This window comes from Archocentrus centrarchus, unplaced genomic scaffold, assembly GCF_007364275.1.
Source record: "Archocentrus centrarchus isolate MPI-CPG fArcCen1 unplaced genomic scaffold, fArcCen1 scaffold_35_ctg1, whole genome shotgun sequence".
NCBI classification, from domain to species: domain Eukaryota; kingdom Metazoa; phylum Chordata; class Actinopteri; order Cichliformes; family Cichlidae; genus Archocentrus; species Archocentrus centrarchus.
The window spans coordinates 3588579-3601562 of NW_022060262.1; the positions used below are offsets into that span (position 1 = coordinate 3588579).

Genomic DNA, 12984 nt, shown 5'->3' on the forward strand with positions numbered 1-12984 from the left:
CACAGAGCAGGTGGGCCTGAATCACAGTGTGTGGAGACTTCATGTCAAATTTTAAGTTTGACTGTTTATTAACTTATGTATATTTATCTATATCACATTAATGTTGGTGAATTCTAGTAAAATGACCCTTTAATTTCTGTGGACTCCTTCAGCAGATGAAACCTCACCGCCCGGTGAGGAGATATTTTAATTACTGTTTTTACATATATCAGCACACTGGATTGACTTTATTCTACAGGTTCACAACTGCAGATTTATAATTACCTTGGTTTATTTATTCTAACATTCAGCATGCATATCAGCCACATATAAAATGAAAAATCAGCTGTAAAGTAGTGCAGGTCATGATGAAGATCTGAATGAATTTCTAATGCAAACGAATCATAAATAAAGAAACTGATCAGCATTAAAATTCACACGAATAAAGGAACACGTCATGATTGCAGGTAAAAACCTGCTGGAGCTTCACTTCTCTAACGTTCGTGGCAAAATCACACGTACACGCTGCAACTGTTTTAAAATGCAGAGTATAGTTTTAAATTGTGATGTTATTAAGCTTTACATAACTAGGACACACACACACACACACACACACACACATATCAAAAATATTGCAGGCTGTTTTTCGTCCGTTGAACAGAAATCAGCGAAGAAGGAGGAGCCTTACAATAAACCTGAGCGCGGTGCCAGCACACCTGCAGCGGTGGCTGCTTGCAGACCTCTGCTGTCTTACCTGTGGAGGATCTTTGCTTTGTTTGGGTCCAGCTGTTACACCGTCGGTGCACAGCTGGACCTGCTCACTGGATCGTCTCAGACCGGGTTTCCATTATCAACACTGCCGTTGTTCCAACGTTAAAGACTAATTCTGGAGTTGGAATTGTGGGGAAAAAGTTTGCATTGCATTTTTTTGGAGGAGGCGATTTCAAACGCAATTTTAGGCATCACAGCAAATATCAACAAACTGTTTCTGCGCACTTTCTCACAAAACCTGTCTGCTGTTTTCCCAGAGACAAAACGTTAATGCGCGACACATGAGGGAGACTCGAGGAAGAGGACGGAGAGGAAGATGAGAGCTTCTTTTCAAAGGTGAGTGCGGCTCAGCAAATGACAAAAGTGGAAATTTAGTACTCTCCTCACATCTGTGATAATGTTACTAGATTACAGCGCAAAGTGAGCCAAAGGCCAAGGATTAAACTGAACCACTGGCTCATCTTACCCCTGCCAAAAGCCAATAACTTATGCTAAGAATGTATAAAATTCTCCACAAAATGAGAAATAACATTTCCATACTGGATTTTTAAAATCCAGAATTTAATTTTTTGAGCACTTGGTTCATTTTTTTTATTTTCTGTTTGTTTTTGACAAAGCAAAAAACAAAAAAGGCTCATTTTTTAAGTTTTTGTTTACCAATTCTGAAATGGTAATTTTCCAATTTTTGTTTTCTGATTCCTAAACAAAAATCGAACAATTTTGAAAAAAGAACACAATTTATACCCTCACCTTAAAGTTATCGTTTCTCAGTGGCAAATAAAAGAAAATCAAACCATACCCAGCTGGGTTTGTGTTATTTTAGGTAACCTAAATTTAAATTTTGGAAAAATAAATTGTTTTGCCCGTTTTAATACTGGAAAAAATAGACACTTTACCCTGTGAACTGGTTCATGTTACCCCGTGCCCGGGGCAAACTGAACCCCTGGAGCACTTTTTATTATGTGGCTCATCTTACCCCCACTCTCCCCTACTGACTGAGCTCTATTTTATTCATAAATTCCTTCATTCTCAGAAACAGCAGATTAAAATAAAATATAACATCCAGATTAAACAAAACTAAATAGAAACAAACTTTGTTAAAGGCGAGAATCACGACAAAATCAAATGAAGTGATTCGCGTTTTGTACATTTGGACTGTCCGACACTCCGTAATACGTCACAGTGACGAAAGTTTGGCTGTAAACTAATAGCTAAGCGTTAAATCTGCTCTCAAAGTCTGTGAATTAAATTTAAGTTGAACCCTAAAATTAAGTTGAAGTCAGGTTTTAAACTGAAGTCCTGTTTTTGTCTGGAAACACTCACAGACTCAGATTTGAGAAGGACGCAGGACGGAAATGACGGATGTAACGGTTTCACTGCGCTGCTTCTCTCTGCTGTGTGTCTTCATGTGTCTCTCTGCAGGTTTGCTACAAACCAAACTTTGTTTCTTTCTGAGATTATGAAGAACACGATGATCAGTCACACGTTAATGTGTCCCAAAGACTCCGCTGGTGTGCAGCGGGACGGCCGTGCAGCCCATGGCGGTCCGTTTTAACATAAAGTCCATTTCACCACACTTACAATCCAGATATCTGAAACAGATTTATGAATAGACCTATTAGTAAATTAAGATATGTCTAATTACAGTCTGATCTAGTAGAAATTACGTCAGATTTACCATTGAGTTGAATGGAGGCTTCAATGCAGCATATCTTCAACGAATTACTGACTATCTGAAACTCACATTTCAGATATCTACAATTAAATTATGACTAGTTATGAAGTTAATTTGAGATATTTTTGAGATATTACTTTTTTTTGACCAGTCATAATTCTAATTAAAGATATATATATATATATATATATATATATGAGGCCGTTTTGACATAAAATCCGTTTGTCTGATTCTCCGTAATTACATTTCAGATATCTAAAACTGCATTTTGACTATCCAGAATGGTGATTTAAAATATCTGCATTTACATTTTGACTAGTAAAAATAATAATTCAACATATCTTCAATTACGTTTTGACAAGTAAAATTTCCTTTGAAGATATCTCAAATGACGTCACCGGATTGGTCACTTGAAGGGGCACACATCCGTAATTACAATTTAAGATATCTAAAAACGTAATTATGACTAGTCAAAATTATATTTTTAGATCTCTGAATTAAGCGATTGCGGGTAAGCCCCCTTGTGCTGAACTGAGCTGTCCAAACAATTGCCTGTATAGAACTTCAGGCGGCTGCAGCGGCGCCGTCAGGGGCGGACTGGGGTTGAAATTCAGCCCGGGAGCTTGGTTTGGAGAGGCTTTTTATTTGATTGTGCAACAGAAAATTCATAATCTTTAAAACTAAAGAGCTTTAATTGTTTTATTTTAGCAGCATTAAAACAGCTGTGTGTGTGTATTTAAAGACAAAGTGACACAATATGTATTTGTTCTATTACAAACGCATTTTAATCAAACTTTTAATTTTTTTTAACACAAAAACAAATGTACAAAACACTGCAAACAAATCTACCAAACAGACCCATAATAATAATAATTTATTATATATTTTGAAGCTGCAGCAGGATGCAGAGTGGAGCCACTGAAAGTGAAAGTGAAATTTAATTGTAGATATCTGAAATGTGTGTTTCAGATTGTAGATATCTTGAATTGAAGCCTCTGTTCTATGGCAGGTCGTTTTAACATAAAATCTGATTCACCACACTTTCACTCCAGATATCTGAAACTGATTCATGACTAGACATATTAGTGATTGGAGATATCTCTAATTATATTCTGACTGGTCAAAATGACGTCAGATTGAGTTGAATGGAGGCTTCACTTCAACATATCTATAATGAGTTACTGACTAACTTTAAATGTGTCCAGTTGAAGACAGTTCAGAGTTGCAGTTCTAATTAGGTGCCAACGCAAAGAAATACAATCAAAGCTGGGCGGTAACTCCTTCAGTCAGCAGCAGTGTGATTTAAGGCCTTTACACACTGGACGTGTAAATTTCACGCAAATGTTTTGTGCATTAAAAATATTCGCCTGTTCTTAATGCAGCCGTTCACACCGACCGCATCATTTCACAGGACAAATTTGCGGCATTTATTTTTTCAGATCAAGTTCAATTTTTCTGACTTTCGCAAGCGAACAAACAGATCTGACCAATCAGAGTGCTGCATTTAGCAACATGTGAGGTCATAGCTCAAAACAACACACACCGAATTACTGAATAAACAGAGATGTAGGAACGGTAAAAAAATAATTAAAAAATGAGCTTCACTCTGACTTTGACCTTTGACCTCTCTGCTCTGTGTCGTTTCCTCTTTCAGAGCAGAAAATCATCACAGCTGAGTCTGGACAGAACGTCACTCTGACAGGTCGAGCTCCAAACAGCAACACAATCAGAGTGGTAAAGTGGAGCAGAGCTGATCAGGGGGACCAGTATCTGCTTTTGTATCGGGATGGTCAGTTTGATCCTGATAACCAGCATCCATCTTTCAAGAACCGGGTGGATCTGAAGAACAGACAGATGAAGGATGGAGACGTGTCTGTGATCCTGAAGAACGTGATGATTAATGACACTGGAACATATGAGTGTCATGTCGTCACAGAAGAAACACACTCACCAAAATTAATCGAAAGCATCACCCTGAGAGTTGTTGCTCCTCCAGGTGAGTGAGCAGAGTTCAGTGTGTCTGTGATCAGAGGTGAAGCTGCTTCCTGGTTGTTGATGTTTGTTTCTAAAGATGTTGTTGATGAGACTTTGTAGAAAGCAGCTGGTCTGAGTGATGTGATCAGAGTGCAGTAGATAATGTCTGACAGCAGTTTGAAGAGGAAATGGATTCTGTTCTGTTCTTCACTCATCACCTACCTGACAGCTGACACCTCACACCTGTTTCTACCTGCAGGTCCAGGAGGAGCTCCTGTTGGTCTGATCGTTGGTCTCTCAGTTCCTGCTCTGCTTCTTGTTGCTGCTGTTGGTGGTTTTTTCATCTACAGAAAACTGAATCTAAATCCAAACAGATGATCTGAGCCTCCTGCTACTCTTCAGGACAAATACTGACTGTTCCTCTTCTGTCTAAGGATAAAGAGCATAACATAAAAATCAGAGTCCGCTCCCCAGTCCCCAAACTAACCCCCCCCTTCAGCTTCAGTGATCATATATACACAATGAATGAGCTAAGCCATTTAGACTGCTGCATTTAATCCAGCTAACAGGCAGGAGGATGCTGCTGGAACCAGGGCTGCTGAAATGGTCAGATTGGACCAATCAGCAGCTGACACGCCCACAGGACAGCACATGGATTTGACCAATCAGAAGGAGACCTGCAGAGACATTTGATCAGGAACAGGAAGAAACATGAGAGAGTTCATCTGCCATCATCTTCTCTGTTCCTGCACGAGGAGCGACCCCCCCCCCCCCCAGAGCCTCTGGGTGGAGTTTTGAATTCAGGCCAAGAAACAAGAGCGTTATGATCTGCATATACGACGACAGGTGGAGCCAACGTGCAGGTCAGAGTGCTGCAGCACAAGAAGCAGATACAGGGCCTCCTTCCCACTGCTGCTGAACCTTTTTAAGAAGCAGATCCTCCACAGCTGCTCATCCTCCAGCAGCAACACCAACAGCTCAGCTGGCATCCACTGACTGGATGTTCTCAGTTCAGGCGCTTTACTATGCAATAACATTTAATAGGTATACCTCGCAGTTTTTAATCACAGCAAAGAAAATGTACATAAACCACTGAGATGATCAAGATCATCAGAGGCCAAACTGATGATCCTGATCATCCAGCAGGTATCAGACACATCTTCATCTTCATCTTTATCTTCAGTGTTCTTTTACAACTGATCAGCATCAGTCAGTAATTTAAAATCAGTATTGAGACAGTATCAGGATCAGTGAGTGTATTCTTTTAGCTGCATGTTAGTTTCTCAGTTTCTGTTCTTTAAAATATATATTTTTACATTTCTGCCATGTTTGTATGAAACATTCAGGAGTTCCTGTTTCAAAGACAAGTTTACAAATCAGGAAAAAATCTATATATTTTTTTAAAGATCAGAGTTTCTTCACAGCAAGTCTTCCTCCATATTCACGTCTCTGTCACTGATGTTCTCAGATTACTTTATGGTTTGTTTACTGTGAGTACATGAGTTCAGTGTTGTGTGTGTGTTACTGTATCAGCATCAGTGTTTCATCTTCAGCTGTTTGTGAGCTTTGAACCACAAACTGATCCTCATGTAGAGATCAGCAGCATCATTACTGACATCAGTACAGACGGTCAGTTATCTGCTGCTGGGCTCACTGATCAGCTGTAACTGAAGGACTGACAGTTATCACAGACAGTGTTATGAAACAAAGAAGAGACATTGGCTCCATGCAGCTCCAGATGTTCCAGATGTTTCTGTAAAACTGAACGTTTCCTTCCATTAAGGAGACTCTTCAAGCTGTTACTTCAAACATCAACTCCGTGTCACATGCTAACAATTAATTTTTTCTAGTTTTACACACTAATAAATGTTTCATTTGTTTTTGTAGCTTCTTTAATTTCTCTGATGTAATCTTCCTAAAGAGTTTAATAAAGTTTAATCTAATAACAGCTGTTTCCTGACCTGTTGAATTAGTTGATACAGATTTATCATGAAGTTGATCGAGCTAACAGCTGAAAGCACAGCTCTACACCGCACTCACTTTCATCATGTATTTAATCATTTTAATAATGGTGTTGTTGTACGGAAAATGTCAAAACTCGTTCTGAGCTCTCATGAAGATCAGTTCATTGATCAGTTCATTGATCAGTTCATTGTGTTGCTCACCTCTCAGACTGTCTGCTTCAGGCTCAGAGAAGTTTTAGTTCAGTCTGGCACATTTCACTATTAAACTGAATATTTTCTTTATTTTAACAAACACCAGCTGCTGTGTAACTGGACAATTTAAGGATTTAAAAGACAAATAATTACATTTTATGTTCATTTAAGGTGAGACACAAACTGTGGAGCAGAGCAAACAGTGATGATTGAACAGTGAAGAAATGAGTAGGTTATTATGATGATCACGTGAAAACAGCAACAATGATGTCATCTTATTCCTGGTTTAGATTAACACTGAGGTCTTTAACTGCTTCAGAGTAATAAATAAAATATTTCCTGTCCTCTCATCATGTTAATGTTAGACTTGAGTCAAAGATGCCAAACAGGTCACGGGGTCAAACCCACTGGCTGGCTCGGTTCTCCATGTGCCTGCGTGGGCTCTCCCTGTGGTACTTCAGCTTCGTCCCACAGTCCACAAACCTGCAGTTACTGCAGTTAGGCTAACTGCTGACTGACCCAATCTGGAAAAATGAGTTGGAAGATGCAGCAGATCTAATATGCAAAATAATTCTAATGATGTAGCTGATAACAGTGCTCAAAAACATGTGAGCATTGATTCATGTTAGTTGGCTAAGAATTAGCGCTGCAACTACAGACTCATTTTACCCTCAGGGTGGACGTGAGTGTGCAGAGCTGTCAGTCTGTGTCCAGGTGGACTCAGAGTCACCATGGATGGATTTACAGTCCAGCAGCTCCCTTTAGTGTCCATATCTAAAGCCTGCGGGAGGATGGTGTTAATCTAAAATGTGAATCATAGTGTTCCAGTCAGTCATCAGTGTGTCTCTGCACAGCTGTCATTAAAATGTGTTCAGAGGGCCTCAGTGTGTGAATGGTTCCAGTTCAGCTCCATAACAGCAGCGTCCCTGGTTTGATTCCTGTGTTTCAGCTCATATCTGCCTCTCTCAGGATGGATGACTTTCAGACATATTATTACTTTATTAATGTCTTTATGTAACCAGGCTCAATTACACTGTAACTGGCTGGTCCAAATAAACCTCTTCGACTCTGTGTTGTGTAGTAATGATGGACGAAGCCTTGTTTATCTTTAAGATGTGACCCTTTTTATTATCTGGATAAGAACAGAACATATACTAGTCAGGTAGGTTGGCTCAGTATGGGGCAGCTCAAACACTGCACTCTACAAAAGAACAGTACATTATAATGGCACAGACATTCATTAGCTAGCCTAGCCGGTGCATCATGCTATTATATCATTGTTATAGCACTCCACAACTGCAATAATCCACTTAAAGTATTTCATTAGCAGTTACATCATTTATAGTGGTCATGGGTCAATATCAGTATAAAGTACCTTTTGGTGTCCTCATCAGAATCAATAAATTATTGTTAACATGTTTCAAAATAATGGAAATTTTAGGCATTATTATAAATGTGGATACATTGACACACACATCAGTACCAGAACAAGTTTCTTAAAATGAATTTCGCAAATTTTATACCATTTTCTTTGGTTGGATGTATCTGTTTTTGCTCTGTCCCACACGCTGGTCTGCTCCTTTCAAGCAGTGTAATAAGGCAGCAAATTGCACAAAATGAAAATACCTTTTAAATGTTCTCACTACTCTTACCAAATTCTTGGGTAAAACAAACCATTTTGATTTTTTTGTCTCCATTTTTATTATTTCATTTAACATTTTGTGCACGTCCCTAAAACTACTGTCCACCCTGTCATCATGGAGTATTTCCCCCTTTAAGAAACCAACTAATGAAATCAGGCTGGAGCCTCTCCCAGCTGACATAGGGCAAGAGGCAGGGTACACCCTGTACAGATCACCAACCTGTCGCAGGGCCAACACAGAGAGACAGACAACCACTCACACCTATGGGCAATATAGAGTGACCAGTTAATCTAACCCTAGTAATTGCATGTCTTTGGACTGTGGGTGAAACTTACACAGACACGGGGAGAACAAACTCCACACAGAGAGGTCTGGGCCAAAGTGGAATCAAACCCGAACCTTCTAGATGTCATTCTAACTGTGAGGCAGCAGTGCTAACCACCACGCCACCGTGCTGCCCTCTGAAAGATTATGTTGGTCAAATGGCAACTGGACACAAGCAAACAGTCACACAACTTAAGACAAAAATGCAGAGAGTTTGCATACAATACAATGAAGAACTTAGGAAGAGACTCCCAGAGAAACAATTTGTCAAACACTTCCTTTGTCCACCTTAGACCCTATTATACAGGGGTTGGACAATGAAACCGAAACACCTGGTTTTAGACCACAATAATTTATTAGTATGGTGTAGGGCCTCCTTTTGCGGCCAATACAGCGTCAGTTCGTCTTGGGAATGACATAAACAAGTCCTGCACAGTGGTCAGAGGGATTTTAAGCCATTCTTCTTGCAGGATAGTTTCCAGGTCACGACGTGATGCTGGTGGAGGAAAACATTTCCTGACTCACTCCTCCAAAACACCCCAAAGTGGCTCAATAATATTTAGATCTGGTGACTGTGCAGGCCATGGGAGATGTTCAACTTCACTTTCATGTTCATCAAACCAATCTTTCACCAGTCTTGCTGTGTGTATTGGTGCATTGTCATCCTGATACACGGCACCACCTTCAGGATACAATGTTTGAAACATTGGATGCACATGGTCCTCCAGAATGGTTCGGTAGTCCTTGGCAGTGACGCATCCATATAGCACAAGTATTGGGCCACGGGAATGCATGATATGGCAGCCCAAACATCACTGATCCACCCCCATGCTTCACTCTGGGCATGCAACAGTCTGGGTGGTACGCTTCTTTGGGGCTTCTCCACACCGTAACTCTCCCGGATGTGGGGGAAAACAGTAAAGGTGGACTCATCAGAGAACAATACATGTTTCACATTGTCCACAGCCCAAGATTTGCGCTCCTTGCACCATTGAAACTGACGTTTGGCATTGGCACGAGCGACCAAAGGTTTGGCTATAGCAGCCCGGCCGTGTATATTGACTCTGTGGAGCTCCCGACGGACAGTTTTGGTCGAAACAGGAGAGTTGAGGTGCACGTTTAATTCTGCCGTGATTTGGGCAGCCGTGGTTTTATGTTTTTTGGATACAATCCGGGTTAGCCCCCGAACATCCCTTTCAGACAGCTTCCGCTTGCTTCCACAGTTAATCCTGTTGGATGTGGTTCGTCCTTCTTGGTGGTATGCTGACATTACCCTGGATACCGTGGCTCTTGATACATCACAGAGACTTGCTGTCTTGGTCACTCTTACTGGTGCAGTGTGCAATTAATGAAGATTGGCCACCAGGCTGGTCCAATTTAGCCATGAAACCTCCCACACTAAAATGACAGGTGTTTCAGTTTCATTGTCCAACCCCTGTAGATCGTAACTGTGAAAAGAAAAAGCTTATGAATATTCATAATTATGTTTTCTAATGTTCACCTTTGTTGAGAAAGTTCTTAATAAATCTACTCATGTTGGCAGTTAGCACATTTTTGTCCACCCTGTCATCTCACCATCCATCCTGTAAATTTTCAGTCTTTTGAAAATAATCAAGTTATCGTCACAAGTTAGTAAAAGCTTTTTATGTTTTCTTAATAAATGAATCACTGCCAAATAATATTGTTTGAAAAACTGATCAGATCGCGGTTTTTAGAGATTTTATTTAAAAAGGAAAACACAACGATCATAGATTCTTTGAAGAGACAAGCAATTTGCAATTATTTCACTATTTTCAAAGGCCTTATTTTACCAAATAAATATTATTATTGAGCAAGGGACAAACTAGCTATCTGAAAATGTGCATTGTATAATCACGTTGGTATTAAAATGTATTTATTTTCATTTGGCTTTGTCCATGACAGGGTGGACATATTTTACAATGTGCTCATTCTTTATCTGCTTGCAGTAAATTCATAAAAGTGTCGGAGCTTGACCAACATGCATTTACAACAGCCTAAAGTCAACTTGATACAATGAATATGAAATTAGTTGGGAAATTGAAACTTTTTTGGGGGACAATTTCTGAAGTCCCAAAAGCACTTTTTGGTGATATTGACCCTCATACTCTTTATATAATGGCTAGACAGATGTTAATACTTAATAATCATGTACACTGCTGTGCGTTAAGACCCACCTCAGGCTCGTCTCTTATGATCTGGCCACATTACAACATTGCCAGTGACATTTATCCATTGCCTTTTGAGAGAGGGCGCCATTGAGCCAGTAAACCTCCACATTACATACTGTGGTTATTATGGCAAGTGGAATCACATACAACATAAACACTGTTAATTTAGACAAAGAAAGCCCGCACCACCAACAGCCCCCACTGCCTCTGCACCAATAGTAAAGCTGGTGCTCAGAGGAAGAGGGCGGGGCTTTACTTGGTGTCAGTGAGAGAAATGAAAAAAAGCTCAAATGAGTGAGAAGGACGATGAAGGAAACATCTGTGCTGTGTCTGCTCTGTAAGTAGAATCTCTGTGTTTGTTTGAATTATTGACCTTTGACTGTCTGCTCTCCTGATAACTGATGATGGAGGAGAAGACATGAAAAACTAATCAGGCTGAATTCAAGTTCAAACACCATGAGGACCAACTGCAGGTCTGAACTGACTCTTTATCTTTGCTCAGGAGTCCAGGAAACACAGCAGGCAGTGAAAAGCTCAAATCATTCACTGATTACATGAACACAGCTGCACAGAGGACACATGACTTTACTGTCAGATTGGAGAGGTTCTAGATATTCTGTATATAGTCACAGTGTGGTGCACATAATCATCAGCTTAGTTGCGTTTTAGATCGTAGGCAGTGTAAACTGAAAAGTGTAAGATCCTAAATAGATGGATGGATTTAAGACGAGTTTGTGGGTCTGTCAGCTGTTTGTGTGGAGTTGTTCTTTGTGTTCACCTCAAACCAACCTGAGTGTCATTTCTCTTTAGTTCTGATCTCACTGCTGAGCTGCACAACAAACCAAGGTCAGTAACCTTCTTCTGTCACAGCTTCAACCTGATCAATGCTCACTAATATGACCTGTTTGGCTTCATGTTTCATTGTAACCCTCACAGCTCGTCTGACTGTGAGTCCCAGCAGCTCTCAGTTCTTTGAATATGACTCTGTGTCTCTGAGCTGTGAGGAGGACGACAGCTCTGCTGGATGGACTCTGAGGAGGAACACAAGCAAACGACAGAGGACTCAGTGTGGAACAGATGGATGGGGAAAACCAGCTGGTTCTTCCTGTAACATTATTGTTTTCCCATGGGACAGTGGAGTTTACTGGTGTGAGTCCAGAGAGGGTGCCATCAGTAACATGGTTAATCTCACAGTCTCTGGTAAGCTGAGTGTGTGGAGTTAGTGTTGATGAAGCTGTGTGTAAATGGATGAAATGCTGTAGTTTGTCTCTGTGTTGAGGTGGATCAGTGATCCTGCAGAGTCCTGTCCTCCCTGTGATGGAGGGAGATGACGTCACTCTGCTCTGTCAAACAAAGACCACTCCCTCCAACCTCCCAGCTGCTTTCTATAAAGATGGCTCCCTCATCAGGAAGCAGCCTACAGGTCACATGACCATCCAGCATGTTTCCAGGTCTGATGAAGGCCTCTACAAGTGTGACATCAGCGGTCATGGAGAGTCTCCATCCAGCTGGATCACTGTCACAGGTGACACACTCACCTGTCTGTGTTTCTGCAGGTTTCAACATTCACAATGTGACCAGAACTTAATGACTGTGTTTGCTTTATTTTAGAGAGACCCACCACCACACCTCCACCTACATCCACACCTCATCCTACATCCGCTTCTCCTTCTGTTCTCTCTGTGTTGTCCTCTGTTGGATCAGTCTGTGTTGTGGTTCTACTGGTGTTACTGGTTCTGCTGGTGAGACGATGTGTTCACAGGAAACCTGAAGGTGAGACTCAGACTTCCTGATCTTTTATGGATCAGTTTGTTTAGTAGAATAAAGCACATTCTAATTATGATCACATGGTTCATACAGATACCGAAATCCCCGTCCAGTTTCTTACATCAGTTTTCTGTTGGACTCTTTATTAATATTATTGCCATTAATTCTTTCATTTCAGCAGATCATGAAGAAACTATAGGAGATGATGTCATAGATAAAATCACATATGGTGACATCAAAATATCAAATCGGCAACAACAGCCAATCAGAGAACACAGAGGTAACCACTTTTTAACTAACTGTTCTGTGTGCACATGTTTACAGGTGGTGGTTGATCAAAGTTCAGGGAAGTGTGGACATTTTTATAATGCCAGGAGATTTGTTAATATACATGAGCATCATTAGAATAGCAAATATTTTAAAAACAAAATAAAAACAACCAAACAAAAAGAGAGAGGTTAAGGACATCTTAATTTACAGGAAAACATACTGTAGACAAGACCTTT

General features: G+C 40.4%; 1 protein-coding gene across 1 annotated transcript in view; it reads left to right on the forward strand.

Moving 5' to 3' along the window:
* Positions 1-12984, forward strand: part of LOC115776624 (polymeric immunoglobulin receptor-like) — a 100743-nt gene that overhangs the window by 53447 nt on the left and 34312 nt on the right. The window contains exon 9 of the mRNA XM_030724350.1: positions 4080-4421. Within this exon, the coding sequence (XP_030580210.1) occupies positions 4080-4421 (342 nt within the window). The remainder of the gene's footprint in view (positions 1-4079; positions 4422-12984) is intronic.